At 45.1% G+C, this 26821-nt stretch overlaps 1 protein-coding gene across 1 annotated transcript; it reads left to right on the forward strand.

The window, feature by feature from the left end:
• Positions 1-1775: 1775 nt before the first annotated feature.
• On the forward strand, positions 1776-22498 carry zdbf2 (zinc finger, DBF-type containing 2). The gene is made up of 7 exons (XM_078552806.1): positions 1776-1844; positions 6580-6661; positions 8833-8906; positions 11616-11667; positions 16868-16973; positions 18635-18762; positions 19576-22498. Exons 2-7 carry the CDS (start codon positions 6633-6635, stop codon positions 22496-22498), a joined length of 3312 nt encoding a protein of 1103 aa, XP_078408932.1. The 5' UTR covers positions 1776-1844; positions 6580-6632.
• The last annotated feature ends 4323 nt before the right edge of the window (positions 22499-26821 follow it).

The following is a 26821-nucleotide window of genomic DNA, read 5'->3' on the forward strand; positions in this document are numbered from 1 at the left end:
CAGGCAATAATAGAAAAAAGTCTGCAATAGTTAAATTATCCTGCACCATGTAGCTGCTCTATAGCAAAGAAATTTTCACTCTTGTGCATAATGGAAATGTAGTTCTTATTGGCAAAGAAATATGAGATTGTCATTGACAATGTTGATGGAATTAGTCCAGTAAAACCTTGAAGTGTTGATTGAATTGCTCAAAATCTCCCATGATTTTGCAAATTGTTGGCAAAATTTGACCATGGTAATCAAGCACTCAGTAGAAGTCATAAATTGCTGGTGCTACAATTCAGCATAGCAAAAAGGTGAATTCAGTGATTGATCTATTATAAGTTTCACTGTTGTGGAGGCAGTCTGAGCTCTTTTGGGATCAGTTTTTTCACAGGCAGCGCCTCCCTGTACACGATGGTGGCACAATGCACATGATGGCACAGCACTCACTTCAAGTCCAATATCAGTCATGACTTCACCTATCTGAAAATCAATGTCTCTACTTTTTCTATATCTTGTCACAGCAGCAGTACTGTCAAATTTTGAAGAACTCATTGGCCCCAGAAGGGCAAAAAAAAAATCACTGATTTAATTTGAGCTGATGTATCTAACAAATACAATAATTTCTGTTCCATTTGCCCCACCAATAGTCATATTGATTTATTGTGTGAAGCAAGAACTTTGATTCATTGGACTGGTTAGCTGTTCCTTGATGTCTACCATATCAGCAATTCTGCAGTTAGCCCTATTGTCAATGGGGCGACATTTAATTGGTCAGCAAACTTCCTTCTCCACTTAGTGCCACTTCGATTGCTGCTGGCCGTCAAAGGTTCGCCAATAATATGTTTCACTTCCGATATTGGTGGTGGTGAAGAGAGAGGGGTCAATAATTTCCTGGCTTAATGAGGGCAGGACGTTTTGTGTCTCAAGTGGTGATTTTTGCTACCCAGAATAAAGTCAGCACAATACACAGCAGCTGAGGGTAGTTGCCAGAACGCTTCCAACGGATGCTTTTTTATCCGTTGCTTGCCTCTTTGTTCCTAAAGGATCATCTTCAACTTTACACTTTAAAATCTGTCTGCTTTGGCAATTACCCACCAAAATATCGCGCTTATGTAATTTATATTGCTCTTGGGTGGGTGCACTATGGTAGCTGAGAACAATCATTGATACACCAGTAATCCTGGAATCTGAGGGACAAAACCCATGTGCCACTCAGTGTTGGAGTGGAGTGAGCGTTGGTGTTTGGCTTATTTATCCAGCTAGACCTCATGACCCACAACCCACCTTAATTGTGTCCGTCCCGGTTTGAGAAGCTCTGCAGTCTGGACCATTTGCTAATGTGGAAGAGTTGCTGAGAATGCACTAGTCTGACATTTCAAGCCGTACATGGTTCCAGATGGAGCTGGCCAGTGTGCGTGTTTTCCACGAATGCTGAGCTAGACGAAACATTTTAAAATGTATCTTGCAATGCTGTTTGGCAGGTGATGGCCTGTGATACGATCCATACCTTTGGTGTGGAAGCGCTCGAATCTGCTTTGTACAGTTGCTGCCTGATCCGAGAGCTTTTCAGCTTTTTCAGGTTTTTTAAAGATTTCTCGCGGCACGCTGTATTTTTCTGCTTCACGGGCAGCTTATCCCTGCTTGTCTTTGAAGTGTTCGGCAGGGTGGACGTTCCCTCCCCCCTCTATCTGTCAGAAGCATGAAGTGGAGGATCCCTTTAATGGTGGGCGCGGCCTCGCTTCGGAGTCGGCGGTCAGTAAACCAGCTGCTGCCCCTTTAAAAGTGGCCAGGAAGTAGAGAAGGAAGGAGCTGAACTCTGACCGTGAGGGTGGAAGCACATTCAGCGCGCTCGAAAGACGGTAAGGGGGAGGGGGCAAACAATATAAACGGGGGGGTAAATGTGGGAAGTGACTGTTCGATTGGAAGAGACGGGTGTAGGAGGGGAGCCCGTGGTCTCAAAGCGGTGACCGCGCAATTACTTGTTACTTTAATGTTGCAACTTGCACGGTGTCAGTTTCTATATCTTCAGAACCCCCGAGGGACAGCAGATCACTAAGAGTTTGTCTTTTCTATGGGGTGTGGGTTGAACTGTAGTGTAAACAAGTGCCCACTATGCTCAGCTGTGTAATACATCTGCCCTGAAATGAGTTGGTTTATTTTGATCTGCTTGACCTGCACACTGGAATCTTAATCCTCCTCCCCGACCACAGGTCTGTCTGTGAGCTACTGATGAGCTGTCAATGGTTGGGGTTGGGGTGGGGGGCGGAATAGTGTCATACAAGTGACACTCGTACGTAAGGGAGTCATATCCATTAAATGCCCGTGTTTTCTGAAGAGTATTAAAACGAGTTATTTCTCAAAGACAAAATAAGCAATTGTTTGCAAAAGAAGTCTGGCTGAGCTAGTACATGCCTCGCAGTCAATGTAAACACTGCTTCCTATGTCCAAAATGTGTAACTGGATGTATTTTTTTCACTTGTTCAGCTCTAAGCGAGTCCTTCCAAAGGAAACGCTTGCACCTTCTAATAAAGTGCACCTTCTAATAACGATTCATCAATGTCTCCCGGAAGATCGACCAGTATTGTGCACAAGTGTGACAGCAGAGGCTAGGCTTGTTTTGAATTTAAGATTATGACTCTTTTTACTTGATCCCATTTACCTATTGTTTGGCAAAAAAAAAAATACTTTTCTGGACGAATTCTTGTATTAGGAACTTCTCTTCAAACCCAGCAGCCCTAGTTTCCTGCTGCATTAACTGGATTGGGCGCTACAGTGGCAAGCTAGCCTACTGTGTACATCCTTGTGTTAAATTGCATCACCCTATTAATTTTGTCGAGTAGGTGGCAGGGATCCAGTGGCGGCTCTGGAGTTTTGCAGTGTCATTAGAATTACATCCTTGCTGCTCCCAAGTCAGTTATCAGATGCATAATGTTGGTTTGAAGTAATCTGATACAGCTGCTGTAATCTCTCAATTGAAACAGCAGATAAAAAGTTCATTTTGTCATTCTGTATTTAGTGGTTTAGCCATGAGTATTCTAGTACGTGGAGGTTTTCACCTATTTGGCTTTGTTGAAAATTCTGTGGCTCAATGGCTCTATGTATATATAGTACTCTTTTTTTCCCCAGATTAACAAGTAACTCTTGCAATAATTGCCATTTTGTGTCCACTGTAACCAGTTTTCAGAGAGAGTGAACTGCAGAGGATATGCATTTAATTGGCCATTGAAATAGGCTCTTAAAATAGATCTGTTTAATCCAATGACGTTCCGAAGTTTGTGGAAACACTTTCTACATTTGAATAGTGAGGTTGAAAGAAAGACTTGCACTTTTGGAGATTATGAAAGGTACTACATATGTCCCAAGGTGCTTTACAGCCAATTAAGTATGTTTGAAGTAAAGACAAAATACTGTGGATGCTGGAAATCTGAAACGAAAACAAAAAATGCTGGCAAAACTCAACAGGTCTGACAGCATCTGTGGAGAGAGAGAGACAGAAATAATGTTTTGACGCTTCTGTTTGTTTGAAGTGTAGTCACTGTTTTAATATAGTAAACAATTTGCATTCAGCAATGTGATAATGACCATGGGAATATAAGACCTAGGAGCAGGAGTAGGCTATTCAGCCCTTCAAGCTTGCTCCACCGTTCAATAAGGTCATGGCTGATCTGGTTGTGGTCTCAACTCCACTTTCCTGTCTGCCCCCTGAAACCCTTGACTCCCTTGTCTATGAAAAATCTGTCTAACTCTGCCTTGAATGTATTCAATGACCCAGTCTCTACAGCTTTCTGCGGAAGAGAATTCCAAAGACTAACAGCCCTCAGAATTTCTCCTCATCTCAGTCTTAAAACAGAGACCTCAAGTTCTTAAAATGTCCCCTAGTTTTAATTTCCCCCATAAAGAGAAACATCCTCCCGGTATCTACCCTACCAAGTCATCTCAAGGTCTTGTGTTTCAGTAAGAAACATAACCTGTCCAACCTTTCTTATTAAGATAAGCCCCCTCATCCCACGAATGAGTTGAGTGAACCTTCTCTCAGCTGCTAACACAATTATATCCGTTTTCAAATGAGACCAAAAAGACCAGATCATCATCTGTTCTTGGATGTTTGCTAGAGAATAATCATTTGGTCCTGGGCACCAGGAAGAGCACTTCTTCTCTTCAAATAGCATCATGGATCTTTGACATCCATTTGGGTAGATAGGACCTCTGTTCAATGACTCAACCGAAAGATGACATCTCTGATAGTGCAGCAGTCCCTTGGTAGCACACTGGAGTGTCAGTAGGGATTTTTTCCTCAGGTCTCTGGAATGGGGCTTGAACCTAGGTGAGTGTGCCATCACTGAGATCTGATAGACCATGCTACTAGTTTAGACCATGTTCTGTAGCATGCTGAGTGGTCTACTATATCTGGAAGGTGGTGTGACTTGCATCCAGTTACAACACTGCAAGGAAGTTATGACCAGTGAAAGTGTTGTTTATCATGTCCTACATTGTAATCAGAATATATTCTCCCAGCTGACCCCAAATGACCATGGGTCAACAACATACTCTGTTGTCTCCTCAGGCTATATGCAAGTTTGAACTTTAATCCCATGGCCTGGTTTGGGTTTTGGATCAAAGGACCTTTGGAAACAGTTGACCATCTTGGACTTCAAAAAAAACATAATGGGACTCATTTTAACTCTAGCTGCAGTAAACTCTAAAGTTCGTTAACCTTTATGTTTCCCTCATGCTGTCATTCTCTCAACCTACTTCGTAGATCAATGGTTAGGCCTCAACTAGAGTATTATATCCATTTCTGGGCACTGTACTTTTAGGAGGGATGCCAAGGCATATGAGAGGTTACATAGGTGGCTTATCAGAATGGTGCCAGGAGTGTGGGACCTTAGCCATGTGGAGAGACTAGAGAAGTTGGGATTGTTCTCCTCGGGGCAGAGAAGGTTAATGGGAGATTTAACAAGGGCATGAAAGATTATGAAGTGTTTTAACAAAGTAGATGAGAAACTGTTTCCACTGGCAGGAGAGTTAATAACCTGAGATTTACAATAATTGACAAAAGGATAGGAGTTCTCTGGAATGCACTGCTTGAAAAGGTGATAAGTGGATTCAATAGTAATTTTCAACAGGAACTTGAATTTATACTTGGGAATGAGAAAAATCTACAGAAATATGGGGAAAACAGGGATAATTGGAGAGCTCTTTCATTGAGGCATGATGGGCCGGATGACCTCTGCTTTGTGATGAAGATGTGTGGTGCATGCATGGGCTGTTCACGTTGTGAACATTCACTTTGTCTATTGTGTGGTGTGGGTTTAGAATGTTACCGCTGTGAACATTCTCTGCATCTATTGTTGTGCAATGTGGGCTTGGATTGTCTAGGCAGAGGCAACATTCACAAAATAAGATAGCTGCAATTTAGGGTATGCTGTAATTTCCATGAATTATGAAATAATCAGAAAAACTGACCTCTATTGGGACACTGATATGCTATTCCTGCTCTGATATATAAATCAACGTGCAGAGCAAGGCTACTCTTACTCCAAGTGAACAAAGGTAAGGTGTCTTGTTCACACATCACCCTGTACTCATTGACCTATGTTGGGTTCCAGTCTACCAAAGCCTCAATTTAAAAAAAAAACCCTTTCTTGTTTTTAAATTGCTTTTCAGCCTCGACCCTCCCTGTCTCTCTAATCTCTCCAGCCCAACAACCCTACAAGATCTCCGTGTTCTTACAATTCTGCAGCCTGGTTTTCTTTGCTCCACCTTGGTGGCTGTGCCTACAGCTGTCTGGGCTGAAACTCTGGAATTCCTTCTGAAAATCTGTCTCTCTTCCTTTGGGACATTTCTTAAAACCTAACTCTGGCCAAATCTGTCTTACTGTCTCCTTTATATGGCTCAGTGTCAAATTTTGTCTGGTCTTGTGAAGTTACTTGGGACATTTTACTGTGTTGAAGGTGCTATATAAGTAAATGCTGTTATGTTTTGATCAACATGCTTCCTTGCATAACCATTGGTCAAGTGGTTTGATTTGTTTAGACTTTATTCACAAATGTACTGTACATAGTACTCTTACCCAGTTTCCTTCAGTAATGTGCAGGTTCAGACTGACCAGGTTTGGCTCCTAGTCCCTGTCAATGTGATTGAATGGACCTGCCAGCAAAGTTCACACTTTTTTATTTGAACTATATTTTCTGGGCATTTTTTTTTCCTGGTATACCTCAGGACTGTGTTCAGTTCTGCATAGTAGAACATATTGCAATGGAGCAGGTGATTTAATTTTGCCTCCCCATGGCTCAGTAGTTGCACTTTATGTAATGCTGAGTCCTAGGGCAGTGAAGTTCTAGATTTTATTCTAGGCCTGTTTTGCAGTAGCAGATCTTATCTGAGAGGGTATTGAGGGCACTGCAGTAAAATTCAATATCCCTGGCCTTGGGTGGAGGGTGGTGGGGGGAGGGTGAAAGAACTAGGGCCAGTTCCTGAGCACTACCCTGTGACCCTGTTGTTATTGTTCTTGTATGTCAGGTGAGGTGGGGAGGTTGGGCTTTTCTGCGATGGCCTTTGCCATTGAATAACCTGTTGATATTTGTTGTCTAGGACAATACTTGAAGAATGGCTGCTTGGGGTGAGGTACCAACGAAGCCAAATCAATGAATTATTTGCACTCCAGAGAGGAGAGGTAAGATGGCAAAATTGAAGAGGAGTTGAAGCAGGCCCACTTAATCGGTACTAAGCAACTAGAGGATGGCATGGAAGAAGCCATCTTAGCTTAACAATTTGGCTATTCTCCCCTTCCCAAATTGCTGGAATATTATGGACAAAATCTGTTATTCCCCATTAATCGTATTTTACATTTTATTCCCTGCATGTATCAGTAATTTTGCAACAAGTTTTATAAAATGGGGAACAGGCCTTAAGAGACATGTTGTAGGGATATACTATCTGCTGTTTTAATGAAGGCATTCATCCATTCATAATTTGAGTTGACAAGGCATTGCTGCTGACCCGGCACACTAGGTTTTGGTTACTACTTGTCCTGTGTCAGCTGTGGCTCAGTCAGTAGCACTCTTGTCTCAGGTTCAGAAAGTTGAATTCAAGTCCTACTCCAGCGACTACCAGACAGAATCTAGGCTGTTGCTCGCAGTGCATTGATAAGTAGCAAGGTCAGAGGAGTCGTCTTTCAGCTGATGCATTAAACTGAGTGCCCTTTCTGTTCTCTGCCAAATTGGCTGCCCTGTTTTCTAAGTTGCAACAGCGACTGTGTTTCAAAAAAAAAAGCACTTTGATAGTTGTAAAGCACTTTGGGATGTCCTGAGGCTGTGAAAGGTGGTGTAGAAATACCTTTCCTTTCTTGGTGGAGCACAGCACTCTGCACTCGGAACCACGTGGTTAAGTAGAATGTTTTGCAATTACTGAGAGAAGCCACTAAGTGAGCTCCACCAGGGAGGTCATTAGGCACCTTGTTCAAACAGCTGATGTGCCACACTGCCTTGTGTGGCAAAAGCATATTGTGTTTTTTGTCCTCTAAAAGCCCTGATTCCATGCAGTGCCCGTTCTCATGTTACATGCATTTTCAGGGTATTAAATATCAAGCATTCAATAGCAAGAATGGACGAGACTTTCCTTTTTGAAGTTTATTTAACAAATGCACTTAATTAATTCCCCCGAGATAGAAAGCATCACATCAGCAGAAATGCTTTGGTTTGGTATGCTGGAATGTACCTTGATTGCTATTAATTGTGTACACAAAAGGATGACAGCATGAATCCTGATCCTGGATTAGTGTTACATGTATTAAAAGCCAGCTTTATCCCTCCTTGCCCAAGGATGTAGCAGTTATCAATAAAAGTTGTCCTCCACACTGCAAGGCCAATTCCCTGCACAGTGGCAACAGCCCAGCTGTTTTAATATTGTCACCCTGCTGTATGTCATTAGACTCAGTGCACCCATAAGCTTTCAGCAGCAGGAGGCTACTGCTTATAGACATCCATTAGGTGAATATTGGGTTCTTGTTTTTACATTCAACTCTTTCGGGTAATCAGAGGTGAGATTAACTAAACTTTTTAAACTTTTCCAAAATAATGGTTTTATTAACATTAGAATACCATATGTTTGCAGAGACTTGGACAGCTTTTAAATCAGTACTACAACTCAACTCAGAATGGCCAATTCTTCTGCTTCAGGCAACACGGGTTAATAATCCATTGATTATCCTGTATCGTGTTCTTCTGACACATGGGCTTGGTCCAGTCAATCCTCCTTGATCTTATTAAAAAGGCTGGTTTTTGATAAGGCAGACAAATTATCCAGTAACTTTTCTATTCTTTCTCTCTCTCTCTCTCTCTCTCTCTCCCTCCCTCCCTGTGGTTACACAATGATGCTAGCACACCTGATGTTTATAACAGCTTCTCAGACTTTCAAGGCCTTGCAGCTGTTTTATCTTTAATCTTTCAAACAGTCTGCTGAAGATTTTTTTTTCAAAGTTGTCAGCTGAGCAATCTCCTTCTTGAACAAACTCAGTTTGGTTTTAACCAAACTCTGCTCCATTTCAGCAAGTAATTGATCCAGGGTTTTGAGCAATCTTGTAGTTTCCTTAAAACTGATACTGAAAACTTCAAAAATGCTTCACTCCTGATGGGATAAATAGAGAGTAGATGTACATGTATGGGGAGAGGTGGAGTTTGAGTAACCTCACCCCTCCATAGGCACATTTTCATTTCCACTCTGTTTCCCCACTGTGACAAGGATAGGAAGTGTGGTGTTGTTGATATGCTCATATCTTGGATTTTAACTGAACAGGACCTGCTATTGACGGTAATATAATTTACACCAAGCTCTTTGTATCCTCAGAATTCTGTTTTCAATCCTGCAGCATAATTTGGTAGACCTGTTGGATGATGTGATGCTAGATCTCGTGAACTTCAGTGAGTGCTTTCACCTTGTTCAGAGCTGTGTGCACGTACAGCCAACAGTGTTTCTTATGTGTAGTGTATTTAAATATATATACATTTTCTTGTTGACCAACAGTTGTGGGGGTGATAAGAGCAGAAAGCTGAGCTCAACCACAAATTGCTGAGGCCCAGCAGATTTTTGCCCTCGAGGTTGATTCTTGCTTTTCCTGATATATATTCGTGACCTAAGCCTTGGTGTACAGGGCACAAACTCAACTTGTGGGTAGTATGAAACTTGGAAGCATTGTGAACTGAGAGGAGGATACTGTAGAACTTGAAAAGGACTTAGACAAGTTGGTGAAATGGGAGGACAGGTGGCAGACGAAGTTTAATGCAGAGAAATGTGAAGTAATTCATTTAGGAACACAGGAATAGGAGAAGGCCATTCAGCCCATCGTCTGCTCCACCATTCCTACCAGGCTCCGCCTGCTCCTACCATTTTGGTAGGAAAAACATGGAGAGACAATACAAAATAAAAGAGTACAACTCTAAAAGGGGTGCAAGAGCAGAGGGACCTGGGTGTATATGTGCATACGTCTTTGAAGGTGGCAAGACAGGTTGAGAGAGCAATTAATAAAGCATACAGTATCCTAGGCTTTATTAACAGAGGCATAAGAGTACAAAAGCAAGGAATTTGTTGAACTACTATGGGCCACTAGTTCTGCCTCAGCTAGAGTATTATGCCCAGTTTTGAGCACCGCACTTTAGGAAGGATATGAAGGCATTTGGAAAGATATGCAGGATATTCAAAATCATAAAGGGTCTGAACAGAGTAGATAGGAAGAAACTGTTCCCAGTGGCGAAAGGATCGAGAAGGAGAGGGCACAGATTTAAAGTAATTGGCAAAAGAAACAAAGATGAGAGAAAAAAAAAACTATTTCAAACAGTGAGTGGCTAAGGGTTGGAATGCACTTCCTGAGAATGTGCTGAAGGCAGGTTCAATCGAGGCATTCAAAGGGGAATTAGACCATTATCTGGTAAGGAAGAATGTGCAGGGTTACAGGGAGAAACTGGGAGAATGCCACTAAGTGAATTGCTCATTCAGAGAGCTGGTGCAGAATGATCGCAGAATCATCAGCAACTGTAAAATCTCTGATCCTGAGATTGTAGTTTATGTTGAAAAAAGAACTTGTCAGAAATTGGCCTATTCTTCAAGTCCTACCGCTCTGAAATTATTTGTTTTTGTTTTTAACCACTTGTATTTTGATTTATTGGCAACATTCCACAGAATGTACAGCATTGGAACAGGCAATTCAACCCAATTGACCCATGCTGTTGTCCATATTCCACACGAACCTCCTCCCTTACTTCATCTCACCCTATCAGCATAGCATCCTATTCCTTTCTCTGTCATGTACTTAGCTTCTCCTTAAATGCATCCATGCTATTCACCTTAGCTATTCTCTGTGCTAGTAAGTTTGGTGTTCTCATCTCTCTGGGTGAACAAGTTTCTCCTGAATTGGATTTATTAGTGGTTATTTTGTACTGTGGCCCCCTTGTTTTGGATTCCCCCAAGTGGAAACACCTTTCCGATTTATTATCAGTTGATAATGAAGATGAAGACTTTAATCAGAAGTGCCACTGCAGCCAGGTTAAAAATAATGCACAGTGTATGAACCAAAGTGAGGCCTGAACCAAAGTGAAGCCTGAACCAAAGTGAAGCCTGAACCATGTGGAGACGAGACTTCACTCAGATGGAATAGAACAGCACTGGCTGCCGAGTACATGGTGGGGGGGATGCAGGAGATCAGTGTGATTGGTTATTTGAAAGTGCTGTTAAACAGGGAGTGAGCAGATGTTTGCACTAAGTGCAAGTGTGTTGAAGGACAATTTAAAAAAAAATGAACTTTCAATATATGCTTATTGACGAATTGAGTTTCAAACAGTTAAATATTTGCAGTTATGTAGCCCCTCTAATGAGTCCAGGATGTCCCAAAGTGCTTAATAAACATTTGAAGTACTTCTGAAGTGTAATTATTGTCATTATATAGGAAATGTGGTAGATAATTGGTGCGTGGAAAGGTCTACAAACAGCAAAACTATTGAAGATACACGTGTGCAAGACACAATTAGCTATTTCAGATCCACTGTTGCTCTCTTGGGATATGCTCACTTATAGTTGTACCTCAACTGGTAGCTTGTTCACTCCAGGGACTTGGAGCACAAAATCTAGGATGACTGAAGGTGTGCTGCACTATCAGAGGTGCTATTTTTTCCAGACGAGATATTAAACTGAAGCTCCGGCTACCACCTTGGATGGATGTAAAAGATCACATGCCGTTTCTGTTTGAAGCACAGGAGCGTGCTCCTTGGTGTCCTGGCCAATATTAATCCGTAAACCAACATCACAATTTTAATAAAACCTGTTAATAATCTCATTGCTTATTGTGAGAGCTTGATCAGCTGCTTTATTTCTAGCATTACAACAATGACCACTTCAAAAAGTACTTTGTTAGCTGTACTTAGGGATATTCTGAGGTCATGAACGGTTTTATTAATGCAAGGGCTTTCTTATAGTTGGCAGTACAGGTACATACCCAAGTATAAGATGCTCCATCTATTTTCAAATTACTGGGACTGCTGTACATGGGAGAATATGTAAGGCAGTACCTGAATTTCTAACTAAAATATTACAATGCTTAAGAATTCAGTAATATTTAATTTCCCTTTGATTTGTGACAGGTGCACAAAGGGGAGTGAGTGAGTGCTTCGCAGAGATGAATGACAGTGTCGGGTAAGTTGGACAACTCTACAGGACAAGTGGAAAATTGAAAGGGACTGGGATCTGTTGGGAAAGGAAACGGGTTGAATAGACACCAGGCAGAGTTAGTACAATACCAAAATGTCCAGCTAGATGGTTAAGGAGGGAAATTAGAAATGGTATCCTGGAGATGATATTGAAGTTTCAACTGCTTTAAGGAAACGACTGTCAAAAGATATTTTGGAGGGGGTGTGTTCACATTGTGCAGAACATCAAAGCAACTCTCAAAGGGAAAGGGTTCTATTGAGATTGAAACATTTTTAATTTGTGGATGCTGGCATTTGAAGAGACTGGATGATGTGTCAGCCACCAGATTTGAGACCCTTTTAATCCAGCTTGGCCCCTTCTAGTTGTGAGGGTCCTGTAGTAAATGGCACTGAGCAGTCCTAACCCAACTCGTAGGTGTGGGATCATAGCACAATACTGCCCCTTAGTTTGTTGCACTAATTTTGAGGCCACATCCTGTGTGGTGTGAAAAAAGGAAAAATATCAATACTGGTGCATTGAGGTTATTTCCTTCTCAAAAACATATTGGGGCAGGGTATGTGGTAAGCTATATTCTGCCCTCTTTCTAACCTAGGCGTTGATTGCCTACAAAGTATCATACTTCCCAGCACACTTGCCCTGCACTGTGATTTGCATAAATGGTACTTAGAATTTCAGGACATTGGAAAAAGAAAATGGCAGTGTGTTCTTTCTGTTGGAGGGGTGTGTCTCAGGCTGCTAAGGGAATTAGTCTGTGGTGGAGGCCTAGAATATTCATGGTAATGGGGCCAAGTAGAAAGCAACTAAAAGTTCTTCAGATGTGCGGCAAAGAGAATGTAGATCTGGAGCAGAGGGGGATTGGTTATTTTCCAGCAGGAGCAATGATCTCCCTTTGTGTATGTTTTACTGTGTATGTTGTCCCCAACCGAGTGTTGCAGACTGGCACATTCCAAGGTCCAGGACTATGTACTGAGGGACGCACTAAAGCTTGGGGCAGCCGCCGCCGCAAAGGCGCAATGGGGAAGGGTCGCTGTCTAAGACCTTTCTGCCACAGTGCACCGAGGGACTGGGAACTGTTTAAATCCCCTCGGGCTGTACAGCTCAAAATGAATGTCTGCAAATGATTGTAATATTCATTTATTGTATTGATGCATTTCGTGATGCACGTTGTAAAAGTTGAACCTGATTGTATTTTTGTGATGGTGATTTTGAAATGGTTTGAAATGTTGTTGAAGATATTTTATGAATAAAGTATATTTTTGCAAAAAAAAAGTTTTACTGTGTATGTTGTCTTCCTCAAAGTGAGGACAACATGGAACATTTGTAGCAGCTTGGGCACCCAGTAGCAGCATCAGGTCAGCTACAATAGGGTTATCTCCAGGAAGGCCCCGGTTCCAAATACTGGTGCTTGATGAGGTAGCTGACCTTAACATGTACTCTCCGTGTGGCTGTTCCTGATTGTGGGAGCTCCCCCCTCCCCACAGCTAGAAAGTGAGGACTGGAAGGACTCTGCTCATACCCCACACTACTGGCGCTCAGTGTTTGAGCTCAGACGTCCAGATAAGCCTATTGAAAGAGGGCATCTGACTGCAAGTGGAAGCCATGCCCAGCACTGTTGGTGCCTTCAGGGGAGAAGGGCTGACAACCACACTCACTTGAGTGACAATACAGTGGCAATAGAGGGTAAATTGTGGAAATGATTACAACTTTTACGTTATATAAAGTGGGAGGAAAAAGCCCAGTGCATTAAGTCACTAAGCTTAACTAGGTGTTTAGAGTCTTGGAGATTTTGTGATAGAACTGTTTTAAAGACTGGCAACCTTTCTCATCTTCCAATTTATTCCTCCTCGGCATCAGTTGCAAGGCTGGGATTTATTACTCATCCCTAGTCACCCAGAGGAGATGAGGCAACTGCATGACCTGCTAGGCTACTTCAGAGGCAGTTTAAGATTCAATCACGTTGGTGTGGGACTGGAGTCATTATATATATATTTTTTGAAAAATATACTTTATTCATAAAATATCTGAAAGAACATTACAAAACATTTCAAAGTCGCCATCACAAGTGCAATCATATTCAACTTTTGCACATGGATCACAAGGTGCTTTAATACAATCAATGAATATTACAATCATTTCAATATGGTCATTACAGACAGTCAGACAGTGCAATGGTATTGGAATTATCAACATGCGTCATGTTGCACTCTGAGGTGCTTCAATACAATTATAATACAATTAGTATTCAATGCATACATTTACTGTGAGCCGTATAGCCCGAGGGATCTATACCTTTCCCAGACCCTCGGCGTACTATGGCAGAAAGGTCTTAGACAGCAACCTTTCCCCATTGGGCCTTTGTGGCAGCTGCCCCAAGCTTTAGTGCATCCCTCAGCACGTAGTCCTGGACCTTGGAATGTGCCAGTCTGCAACACTCGGTCGGAGAGAACTCTGCACTGGAAGACCAACAAGTTTCAGGCAGACCAAAGAGCGTCTTTCATGGAGTCGATGATCCTCCAGCTGCAGTTGATGTTTGTCTCAGTGTCTCCCCCTGGGAACAGCCCGTAGAGCAGGGTCCTGTCACAGCACTGCTCGGGATGAACCTTGACAAAAACCACGGCATCTCTCTCCAGATCTTCTCTGCAAAGGCACATTCCACAAGGTGAACAACGGTCTCTTCCCCACCACAGCCACCTCGAGGGCAACGTGCAGAGGGGGTGAGACTCCTGGCGTGTTGGAAGGATCTGACGGGGAGGGCCTTTCTCATCACCAGCCAAGCTACATTTTGGTGCTTGTTGGAAAGTTCTGGCGATGAGGCATTCTGCCAAAAGACTTTGACAGTCTGCTTGGGGAACCATCCGACAGGATCCACCATCTCCTCTTCCTGCAAGGCCCCTGGGATGTTACATGCTGACCACTGCCTGATGGACTTGTGGTCAAAGGTGTTTCTCTGCATAAATTTTTCCATGAGGGACAGCTGGTATGGCACGGTCCAACTACTTGGACTGGAGTCATTGTATAGACTTTTTTTTTGAAAAATATACTTTATTCATAAAATATCTGGCAGAACACTCCAAACCATTTCAAAATCACCATCACATAAGTACAATCAGATTCAACTTTTACACATGTATCATAAGGTGCATCAATACAATCAATGAATATTACAATCATTTCAATATGGTCAATGCAGACAATCAGACAATGGTATTGGAGTTATCAACATACATCATGTTGCACTCTGAGGTGTTTCAATACAATTATAATACAATTAGCATTCATTGCAGACATTCATTTTGAGCTGTACAGCCCGAGGGGCTCTCAACAGTTCCCAGTCCCTCGGTGCACTGTGGCAGAAAGGTCTTAGACAGCGACCTTTCCCCATTGCGCCTTTGTGGCGGCTGCCCCAAGCTTTAGTGCGTCCCTCAGCACGTAGTCCTGGACTTTGGAATGTGCCAGTCTGCAACACTCGGTTGGGGACAACTCTGCACTGGAAGACCAACAAGTTTTGGGCAGACCAAAGAGCGTCTTTCACCGAGTTGATGATCCTCCAGCTGCAGTTGATGTTTGTCTCCATGTGTGTCCCTGGGAACAGCCCATAGAGCACAGAGTCCTGTGTCACAGAACTGCTCGGGATGAACCTTGACACAAACCACTGCATCTCTCTCCAGATCTTGTTTGCAAAGGCACAATCCACAAGGAGGTGAACAATGGTCTCGTCCCCACCACAACCACCTCGAGGGCAACTTGCAGAGGGGGTGAGACTCCTGGCGTGTTGGAAGGATCTGATGGGGAGGGCCTTTCTCACCACCAGCCAAGCTACATCTTGTTGCTTGTTGGAAAGTTCTGGCGATGAGGCATTCTGCCAAATGACTTTGACAGTCTGCTCGGGAACCATCCCACAGGATCCACCCTCTCCTTTTCCCGCAGGGCCTCTAAGACGTTACGTGCCGATCACTGACTGATGGACTTGTGGTCAAAGGTGTTTCTCTGCATAAATTTTTCCACCAGGGACAGGTGGTACGGCACGGTCCAACTACTTGGAGCGTTCCGTGGTAGCGTGGCCAGACCCATCCTTCGCAACACCGGGGACAGGTAGAACCTCAGCACGTAGTGACACTTGGTGTTTACGTACCGAGGGTCTACGCACAGCCTTGATACAGCTGCACACAAAGGTGGCCATCAGTATGAGGGCGATGTTGGGCACATTTTTTCCCCCCTTATCTAGAGGCTTGTACGTCGCGTCCCTGTGGACATGGTCCATTTTCGACCTCCAGATAAAGCGAAAGATGGCTCGGGTGATCGCCATCGCGCAGGAGTCTGGAATGGGCCAGACCTGCGCCACGTACAGCAACAGTGAGAGTGCCTCACTTGATGACCAGGTTCTTACCCGCAATGGAAAGGGAGCATCGCTCCCACATGCCCAGTTTTCTTTTCACCATAGACACTTGGTCCTTCCAGTTTGTAAAGCATGCCCTGGTCCCTCCGAACCATATCCCCAGCACCTTCAGGCCGTCAGCCCTGACGGTGAAGGGGACAAAGGATCGGCCAGCCCAGTTCCCAAAGAACATGGCCTCGCTCTTCCCATGATTTACTTTGGCTCCCGAGGCCAGTTCGAACTGGTCGCAGATGAGGATCAGTCTGTGCACCGACAGCGGATCCGAGCAGAAGACGGCGACATCGTCCATGTACAGGGAGGCTTTGACCTGTGTGCCTCCACTGCCTGGGATTGTCACTCCTCTTATGCCCGGAATCTTCCTGATGGACTCAGCAAAGGGAGTCATTGTATAGACTAGACCAGGTAATGATGGCAGCCTTCCGTCCCTAAAGGACATCAGTGGGCTCATTGGGTTCTCATTATGATCCATTGTCTTCACAGACACTTTTATTCATCAGATTTTAATTTCCAGACTCTCTCTAAACTGAGTTGGAATTCTCAAAAGGCCAAGATGGGATTTGAGCTCCGTTCTCACGATTACTAGTCCACGAGTAACATGCTGTACTCACATAATCATTACTCAGCAAAGGTGTGACCTTAAGTGTTAGACAGGCAGTTTACACCTCCTTGCACACAGTCACATTCCATTGTTTAGTGGTTCTGCTTTAAACCCTGCCCAACTTGGCACAAATCAGCTTGCCATGCGATGTGTGTTTAATACCATTAGTGTTCTGCTTTTGGCCTTTGCAGTGGTGACGGACCCTATCCAGAACAGCCTATACCAGAGACGTTCGCGAGGCAGCGCAGGCGAGGCTATTGTGGCTGCTGTAAGGAGTTGTATACCTGTCTGGATCAGGTGAGGATTGCGGGTGGGCATGGTAATGGTTTTATGTTAAAGGTCAAGTTTCTCTGTTATGTAAAAAAAACAACTTTAATCCAGCACAATGCAAGCCTCATTCATAATCACCAGGCTTGCATACCTGCTGAGTCAGAAGATTGTAGATTCAAGTCGAATCTCAGTACGTAATCTATACTGACACTGAGGGAGTGCTGCATTGTCAGATGTGCCGTCAAGCCGATGCCCCGTTTGGAGTTGTCAGCTGAAGATCACTTACCCCCTTCCCTAGCTCCAGGCTCAGTTCCTGGTCTGATCACTGATCTGTAGGGAGGAACTGAGTGGGGACTGCATCACCTCTACACACGAGGGAAGGTTGAACATGTGTTGTTCTACCTGGTTAGTATCTCCTGACAAACCAATGAAGCTGTTGCCAAATGTCTACCTGGTAGAGGAAATGTGAATCCAAGCAGATTTTAGGTTAAAATCAAACGTGTAACCTCTGATGGGTCTTTGGACTCTATGTTAACTCTACGTCTCTCTCCACAGGTGCTGCCAGACCTCCTGAGTTTTCCCAGCATTTTTTGTTTTTACTTCAGTTTTCCAGCATGTGCAGTATTTTGCTTTTATTTTAGTGTAATCTCCCCCACTGGCTTAGTTGGTTATGACAACTTGCAGCCTAGTCATGTAGTGCAGCAAGATCCCAGGCTCAGCCCTCCAAACTGCCGATCCCTGCTGTAGCACTGGGGTGGCTGTGGCATCTCAGCAAAGGAGAAGCACAATGTGGTGGGCTTCCCAGTGTTAATTGCGGTGTGCTAGAGAGCTCATGGAATGGGATCAGGTTCTGCTATGGGTGGGGTAGGGGACCAGCCTGCTGACCCTCTATCTAATGGTGCAGGCACTTAAATGAGAGAGCTGTTTGTATAAAAACAAAAAACTACTGCGGATGCTGGAAATCCAGAACAAAAACAGAATTACCTGGAAAAACTCAGCAGGTCTGGCAGCATCGGCGGAGAAGAAAAGAGTTGACGTTTCGAGTCCTCATGACCCTTCAACAGAACTGAGTAAAATTAGGAGAGGGGTGAAATATAAGCTGGTTTAAGGTGGGGGGTGGGGGGGAGAGAAGGGGGGGGGTGGGGTGGTTGTAGGGACAAGCAAGCAGTGATAGGAGCAGATAATCAAAAGATGTCACAGACAAAAGAACAAAGAGGTGTTGAAGGTGGTCAACACCTCTTTGTTCTTTTGTCTGTGGCATCTTTTGATTATCTGCTCCTATCACTGCTTGCTTGTCCCTACAACCACCCCGCCCCCCCGCAACTTCTCCCCCCTCACCCCCGCCCCCCCAAAACCTTAAACTAGCTTATATTTCACCCCTCTCCTAATTTTACTCAGTTCTGTTGAAGGGTCATGAGGACTCGAAATGTCAACTCTTTTCTTCTCCGCCGATGCTGCCAGACCTGAGTTTTTCCAGGTAATTCTGTTTTTGAGCTGCTTGTATGCATGGAACTGTACCTCAGCAAATGTCAACCATCTTTTGGCGAGGAAAGAGCAGATTGCAAAGAAAAGTAGGAGTGGGGAATGAGGGGGGCGGGTGTGGAGAAATTAATTTGTAGTGAAATCAAGTGTAATGTTAGTCGAATTGTGCTCACTATGATTGACCACACACTTTGTTTTTGGTTCAGCACCTTCAGACCATTCGGCACAGGCAGTTTGCCAGTGAGTCCAGAAATCAAGGACAGGCTAAAAGCCTCATGGAGCGCTTCCTGCAGGATGTCATACAGTACCACCCTTCCCGATATAAAGACAACAGGTAAAGAAAGTACAGTCTTAGACTTATGGCTCTTAATCCTGTAATACTCCACCAGTTAGCAGCTGAGTGCCTCAACAGCTGGTGTATGCAGCCACTAGTCGCTGTTGAGACACGCTAACTGCCTCATTTTTGTAACATGGAAGATAAAACTGCAATGTGACTTTAAGGTAGAAATGATTGGCCTTTCTCCCTGATGCCTCTGTGATGTCCAAGTTGCAAGACCTCCAGCACCAGGGATATTTTGATTAGAAAAAATGTCCCTGGATAAAACACTCTATCTTCCCATCTTTTGTCAAGGCTTTCAAGGTTGCAGGACAGTGATAAATAGACAAGTAGAACGGCTCAATGCCACAATTTACCTAAGTCCCAAATAAATCAAAGAGGAATGTTGAAGTACTTTATTGAATGTAAAGTGCTTTATATCCTGAGGCCATGAGAAATGCTGTATAAAATGTCTGTCCTTTCCTGTTTAGTATTTTTGCTGCTTGTGAGTGGATGTAGGGACGATCCAATGCTAGACACTCTTCCAGCGAGTGCTAGGAGTTCCTCCCCAACAGGAATGGGGAAGGCAGTGAAGGAGTTCCTCCTTGAGGGAATACAAATGAAGGTGAAGAGTGTTCTGATGCCAGGTGATCCTCGCCTGAAGTAGGATGCTCAATAAAATGTTTCATGTGGTAGTTTGCCAACTTTCTATACCAATTTGCTTCCCCTGCTGACATCAACATGAACCAAGAAATTCTCATCTTTATTTCTTGTAGGGTTGTTTTTTTTTCTTCCACCTGCCATGTGTTAAAATTTCTGTGTGTTCCTCAGGTCAACTTACATGGATCTACCATCGATTAGTGCCCCGCTTCTACCCAAGAAAGAGCTTGCAGACATGCATTCTTATCAAGATGACAAAGATACTGTTGGGACCAGAGAGGAGTTACCCAGCACGGATAACGAATCTATCCGATCAGCACACTTCATGTTTGGGAGGAACGCAACAAGTTACAGTCGGGTCAAAGGCAGCGGTGCATCTCCAATGCCCATTGGGGCTCCACAAAGTCACAAAGACAGTATGATTAAAGAACCAGCATCTGGAGAACAGTTGATGGACATCACCTCCCCTACCCATAAAGGCTTATGCAGGACTGCTTTCTTAGGTGTGAGTGAGGGTGTCCTATCATGCAATAAAATGGATAGGCATGGACATCGCATTGGCTTAGGCCTGTATAAACCCACAGCAAGGAAAGGAATAAAGGACCATGATAAGCCCATGGCTGTTAGCCCCCCTAGATGTGAACAACCTGAACATTGGAGTCCCACATCTGCTCAGATGAACTTTCCTAATGTCTCCTCAGGGCCAGCTTTTAGGTTTTCCAAATTGCACAATGTTAACTCTCAGGGCACAATAGCAGGGTCTCCTCTTCCTCAACTCAGGGACTACACAGGGACTAGTAACCCATGCTGCATTGGTGGGCCAAGCCAAGCTGAGGAGTGCAAGCCACAGAACAGGAACACCGTCACTTGCCTCAGTACCCTCAAAGAAACCAAAATAGTGGACCGCATAGAGGATTTGGTGTCTCAGACCATTGAGACAGTCATTCAGAAATACTGTAACAGGCAAACGTCACAGTCGCAAGACAGTGACAGTGAGAATTCAGCTGCGGAGGTGAAAGGGATGCCTACATATTGCCAGCTTGAAAAGAAAAGAAAAGCAGTAGAGACAGGCCTGAAGAGCAGTATTTCAGGTACAAAATGGCCACCTGAAGGAGATCGCCATCCTTGTAACCCTTCAAACAGTGGTGAAATGGTTTGCAACAGACAGGCAATACGGGATACTGCATCGTGCTTCAAGAAAATGCTGTCTTTAACCCTCTCTAATGATAGAAAGTCTGGAAGGCACCGCCAGGGCACTGGTGAAGATGGTAGTTCTGGTGGCAGCATTTGTTCTCTTGGCAGCCAACTGGGGCACTTGAAGTCTACCAGCAGCTCTGAATGGGACACCTCTGTCAAGGTAGAGAAGGACTGTTCAAGGAGAGCAAGCAAGGATTTGGAGCTGCTTACGGACACCCAAATAACCCTTGAAGACCGTGGCTATAAAACTCAGCTGAGCTCAGTCCTCCATTTCCAACCAGATGAGTGTGACAAAATGGAAGAAAATCCCATCTCTTCAGAGAATGACATGAAAGTGGAGCACATTGAAGAAAAACTGCAGCCCCTTGAAGCTGAGCGAAAGCTTCAGTCTCTACCATACGTGCCTAATTCTTTTGCTGGAAAGACCTGGTCAGAAATTATGGCTGAGGATGATCTGAAAGTGGAGGCACTGGTAAAGGAGTTCAAGGAGGGACGATATTTGTGTTATTTTGATAGCGAGTCTTTGGCCAACCATGGAAAGAGACTAAGGAAAAAGCATAGATCTGGTATGAAAGACACTTCAAAGGTTACTTCCAAGGCGTCAGCTGAAACAAGCTTAGATGTTCTTGTTCCTGAGCTACTGCCACACCTACAAGAGGGGAACAATGAGGCTGAGCCTTCCCCTGCTCTTTGCAAGCTGGAAGTGGAGAAGAAGTCAGCTTTGAGGCACTGTCGCTTGGCATCCAGGTGCCGGGTTGTCAAAGTCAGCCATGGCACCCAAACTAGCGAGGTCAGCTACCCAGTAGTCAAAAAGAGATCCAGAAGGATGGAGCAGGAGCCAGAGAACGTTTGGACTGGGCCAGAGCAAGAGAGGTCGGACATGAAAACCAGTTTGTGCTCGTTGAGGTTGCCCAGAGCCTATAGCAAGATCATGAGCCCAGTCCAGCCCAGGACAGTCATTTACGTCCTGTCCTCGCCCGACTTCACCTCCGCGGCGCAAGCAGTCCCGCGGGAGGGAAAGAGGAACTCCAAGGCTTCGGAGGACAGTGCCAGCCCCACCAAATTCAAGTACAAGAAGTCGCCGGTGCGCTACTACGACCCGGCCACGAACAGGATCGTGAAGACCCCCCCCAGCAGCAGCTTCAGCACCGAGCGCCTGAGGAGGTCGGCGTCGTCCCACCACGTGCGCCAGCTCTTCCGCAGCCTCAGCCCCGATATCAACGTGGGGCAGCTCAGCGAGCAGCGCAAGTCCCGCCTCAAGGCCGGCCTGAAGGCGGGCAGCGTGGGCGGCGGCCTCCCGCACCCCGGCCACTCCGCCACGCCCACGCCGTGGCCGGCCGGCGGCCTCAAGGCCAAGGACTGGGCCCTGGGGGAGAGCCCGAGCAGCGACTGCCCGACCAAGAGCACCGGCACCGCCTCCAGCTCGCGCCAGCCTTCGCTGTCCCGGTCGCTCCTGGGCTCTGACGGGCCTCCGCCGCGGCGCCTGTCGGAGCAGAAGGTCGCCGTCCTGTCGCCGCTCAGGAGGGACACGCCCGACTCCCCATTCGGCAAACTCAACGTCTACGTGGGCCCGCGGAGCCGGCGGGCGCCCGCCAGGGAGAACCCGGCCCGGGCAGGCTCCGAGGAAGTGGGGCGGGAGGAGGAGGAAGAGGAGGCCTCGCCGAGCCGGAGGGGCGCGCCGTCTCACTCGGACTCGGGGGCCCCGGGGGTCGCGGCCGGCCCCCCGCCACCGCGCAGGCCGCGCCTGCGGTCCGGCTTCCGGGCGGCCCCGGACAAGGGCGGTCTTTCCTCGGGCGCCAAGATGCTGCGGGGGGAAGCCGAACGCGGCAACGCGGCCGGCAGGGCGAAGGCGGCTCGGCGGCACAGCCCCCGCCAGGGCACCCGCAAGAGGAAGTGATGGCCGCCACAGGCCGCCTGAAGAGACAGTGTCACCTTGTCCTGACCACCACCACCACCCCCCCTGCCTTCGCCTCCCATTCTCAAGCCGTGTTTTTTTTCTAATTGTATGAAGTACTTCAGGGAATTTGCGGTTAAAACTAATTGCAGTCTGTATTTTTATAAAGAGCCCAGGTGTTTTTATTTAAAGTGTCTTGAGTTAAAATGTTAACAAGTGGTTCACTGCTCCAAACAGCACCAAAAAAATTATGAATAGTTTTTATTCTCCACCACTTAGAGAAAACGTACAGCACAGAAATGGATCACTTGGGCCAGCTGGTCTATGCTTGTGCTGCACATGAGCCACTTTCCACTCCTTCATCTACCCCATCAGCATATCCTCTTATTCCTTTCCCGTATATGTTCTTTTCCAGATCCCCTTAAACGCATCTGTACTTTTCACTTTAACTGTTCCTTATGGTAACAAGTTCTGCATTCTAATCACTCTGGGTAAAGAAGCTGCTCCAAAATTCTTTATAGGATTTGTTAGTGACTACCTTATGTTTATGTCCTCTTGTTTTGGATGAACATCTCTACATCTATCCTATCAGACCTCCTAATCTTGAAGACCTCTATCAGGTCACAGCCTTTGCCTTCTCTTTTCTAAGCTAGAGTTAGTGAGCCTACTTCAACCCCCTGACTATGTGGAGTTAGCAGGTTGTAATCAACTGAGTCAAGTGTATGTGTTGTAGAGAGGGAAAAATGCACAAAGAGTTCCTCTCCTGATAGCTGTCCAATAACTGCTGATGAAAGTTCATATGTATGAAGACAATCTGAGCCAATAGGTCAGTGACACTTTTCTGTCTAGATTCATTCATGCAGCGTGACCATCTGGGTCAACTAGCACGTGCGAGGCTACTTGCAAGAGAACACCAGCAGGGAGGGTTCTTGTATGCTCCTGTCACTGAAGATACAGTAGAAGAAAATGGTTGTATAGCCCACATTATTGAATGCTGAACATCGGTAAATGTAAAGAAGCAAGTTGGCCCTTCTCTACTTGCATCATTTGCACTCTGGTGTCCTGAGTGAAAATTGCAATAAAGCAAGGCAGGGACTTCATTACCAGTGGCTGAAGGTAACCATGGCTGTGAACTTGTACATGTGAGCTTCTTCCAGGCTGAAGCTGGAAGTATTGGCAACAACTCGTGGTTTATTGTCCACTGTTATATAAGGGAAGTCACTGAAGGGACTCAATTCAGAGAGAGCTTTTCATTTCACTCTCTTGCCAGAGATACCAGTAGTTGGAGCTCTAATTCCTCATTCACTGACAGCCCCACACTTTCTCCCTGTAACTGAGCATCAGAATATGAACATTCCAACCATAATTTATAAATTAAACCATGTCATATTGCATACAAATGTCAACTAATCACTCTTGAGCATTCCCTTAAGTGCTTGCCTTCTGTATGCCTTTTCCTGTCTTGGTGTTGCTGCCACAGTGCTGCATCACATCGTGGCTGATGGAAGGCTGTTGGCTTTCACTGCAGATGGTCTTGGAGGGCGAACCCGTGCAAATTTGCGCCTGGAAGGATCCAGCTGTGGACTGCGCCATCTTAGCAATGGTGGCAGCAGCCTGGGTGTCTGGCTGATGGGCAAAAGCAAGGGCACAAGTGGAGTGGCTGGATGAAGGCTGCTTACTGGAGAAAGGACAGCAGGTTTGTGCACCATGGAGCTACTGCCAATCTCCTAGGATGGTGCCTCAGTAATCCTAGAATTTGTTGGAGCACAGACTGTTTTAAGAACATGCAAGCGCTTTTGCATGCTGTAATCCACAGGCATGGTGGTACTAGTCTGAACATGTGTGGCACCAAGCTAACCTTGCATGACAGTAACAGGTGGCAGCTGCACTGGAACCTGAGACACTGGCTGGCAGATGTGTCATCAGGGTTGGGCCTACAAGTATGCTAAAGGAGTTGGCGACCATATCCATGCTGGAAAGGATGGGCTCCAAGCTCTGCACAAACCGTTTTGCATAAATTGGTGCTGGACTCCTCCATGCCCTGTGACATTGAGTGCAGGCTTTCTGGCAGGCTTCCCATTGCACCAAGCATTTTGTTGTGCACATCCATTGAAATCCTGAGTCTTCAGCAGAACCTGTGTTCAACCTCCAAGCTGGGGTTCAGTGCTATCCTTGCCCCACCCCCACCCCATGCCCTGGCTGCAGCCCACTTGTGTCTGGTATCTCACCATGTGCAGATACCCCCCCATAACCTATCCAAGAAATGTACAGTGTCAGTATCTGTGCTGGTGACTGCAAGTGTGAAATTGAGTAATGGTGCCGTGTCTCTATCATCATTCTTCTTGATTGTCCCTCCACTGCTTGAGCAGGCTGGACAACTTGGATATCTCAAAGTAAGAAGGCACAGAGGTAAGGTTGGGATGATGGTGAGGAGGGAAGTCAGAGGTGCATGCTTACAGCAACTGCAGCTTGTAAATCAGAAGAGCAAGTGGGATGTGAGGAGGAGGATTAGGTATGCAAATACTGCCCTCTTTGATGATTTTTAGCCCCGCCAGTGCCCACAGCTTCAGCAATGGGCATCCTAATAATGACCAGCACTCTCTCATTCATGGGAGTTAGGACATATAGGTGCACCGGTTCCAGTCCATATTCCTGCTGCCTCTGTTTGTGTCATCTTGTCATGTAAGAGAGAGGGAAGTTGGTCAGTGAGTGTAGTGCAATGTATTTGGGTGATGCGCTGTCATTGTTGAATAGCTGGCAGTGTGTGCAAGCTGTGAGATGTGGGTGTGAAGCTTGCAGTAGTGCTATGTCTGAGGGGGGATGGAGCATATAAATGTAATGTTTGAGGCCTGATTGGTAGTTGAGTAGGATGGTTGTGATTTTAACAATGGCTGAAGCTAGTGGTGCAAGTGGTGGGTTTTGACATTTGAAGAAGCATTTACTGACATTGACCACTTGTGTGAGGTCACTGAACGTCTTGCTACAGCACATCCAAGTCTTTGGTGCTTGACTCCTGGCTATCTGTTGCCTACTGCCTTTGTGTGTGTCTGGAGGGCCCCCTACAGATACGGAACATCTCCCCTCAGTACTTTCTCTAAGGCCTCCACTTCAGTGTCTGAAAACATTGGAGCCCACCCTATCACCTGTTCCATTCCTCACTCTTTCCCAAGTCAGGTTCTCTTCAATGTGATGCTAGACAGGCACAATAATTTGCCCTTGCTGACACAAGCAGCCAATGAACAATGGTTAGCACTGAAACAAAAACAGAAAATGCTGGAAAAACTCAGCAGGTCTAGCAGCATCCGTGGAGAGAGAAACAGAGTTAACATTTCGAGTCCGTATGACCCTTCTTCAGAGCTACAGCATCTGCAGTATTTTGCTTTTATCTTAATGGTTAGTGCTGGCTGGGCACAGAGATCATTCAAATGGACAGGCATCATGATGTTGGCATGCTGCTTGCATTGCAATCAACGGGCTTGGGTTAATTGCCCATTGTGATCCTTGCATCCCTTTTTGGGGAATATCTAATTTAGCCCCCTCCATTTCCTGATGAATTTCTATGGGGATAAAACTCTCCTAACCCCTCCTTCATGCTTTTGATGGTACTCTTAAATTTAGATATCCTAATTACTGATTTGCCAGCAGTGGAAATGGCTTTTGTCTATTTGCCTTATCGAAACCCATCATAATTTTGAACTGTCTAATAAAAAGAGCCCCAGTTTCTATTACCTCTTTTTGTAACTAAAGCCTGTTATCCCTGGTATCACCTTAGGGAGTCTCATCTGCACCTGCTAACTGGTAATCTTTCTATAGTAGACAACCAAAATTGGTTACAATGTTCTAACTGGGCTGACCAATGAATTGTGCAGATTTAACATCTCTTTGGATTTGTACTCTGTGCCTAGGGTACTGTACTTGTTTTTAAAGCTTTTTGAGTGCATCGACACATTTAAAAAAAAATTGTGTATCTGAATCCCTAAGTCCCTCTGTTCCTCTACACCATACAAAGTTCTGTCATTTGTGTATTTTTCCTTTTTTCTTTTTCTCCAGAATGTCACCTCACATTTCCTCCACGTTAAATTTCATTTAGCATCTATTCATCCAGCAGACTAACCTGCCAATGCCTTCTGAGTTCCATTATGGTTCACTTCACAGTTAACCATGCTCCCTTTTGCGTGTTGTCTGCAAATTTTGATATTGTTCTTCCTCTGTATACTATATATATATACTGTGCTATTTTTATATATGTTCTCTATATCAATCATCTATCTAACATCTACCTACCTATCTAACTATGTATAATGGATATATATTGTGTGCCTTAAT

The sequence above is a fragment of the Cetorhinus maximus genome, chromosome 11, assembly GCF_964194155.1.
Source record: "Cetorhinus maximus chromosome 11, sCetMax3.hap1.1, whole genome shotgun sequence".
NCBI lineage: Eukaryota > Metazoa > Chordata > Chondrichthyes > Lamniformes > Cetorhinidae > Cetorhinus > Cetorhinus maximus.

Coding starts and splice junctions, on each gene's coding strand:
- zdbf2 (XM_078552806.1), top strand. CDS start 6,633: ATGAATTATTTGCACTCCAGAGAGGAGAG. Junction 8,907..11,615: donor GCTAGATCTCGTGAACTTCA/GTGAGTGCTTTC, acceptor GATTTGTGACAG/GTGCACAAAGGGGAGTGAGT. Junction 16,974..18,634: donor TGTATACCTGTCTGGATCAG/GTGAGGATTGCG, acceptor TTTTTGGTTCAG/CACCTTCAGACCATTCGGCA.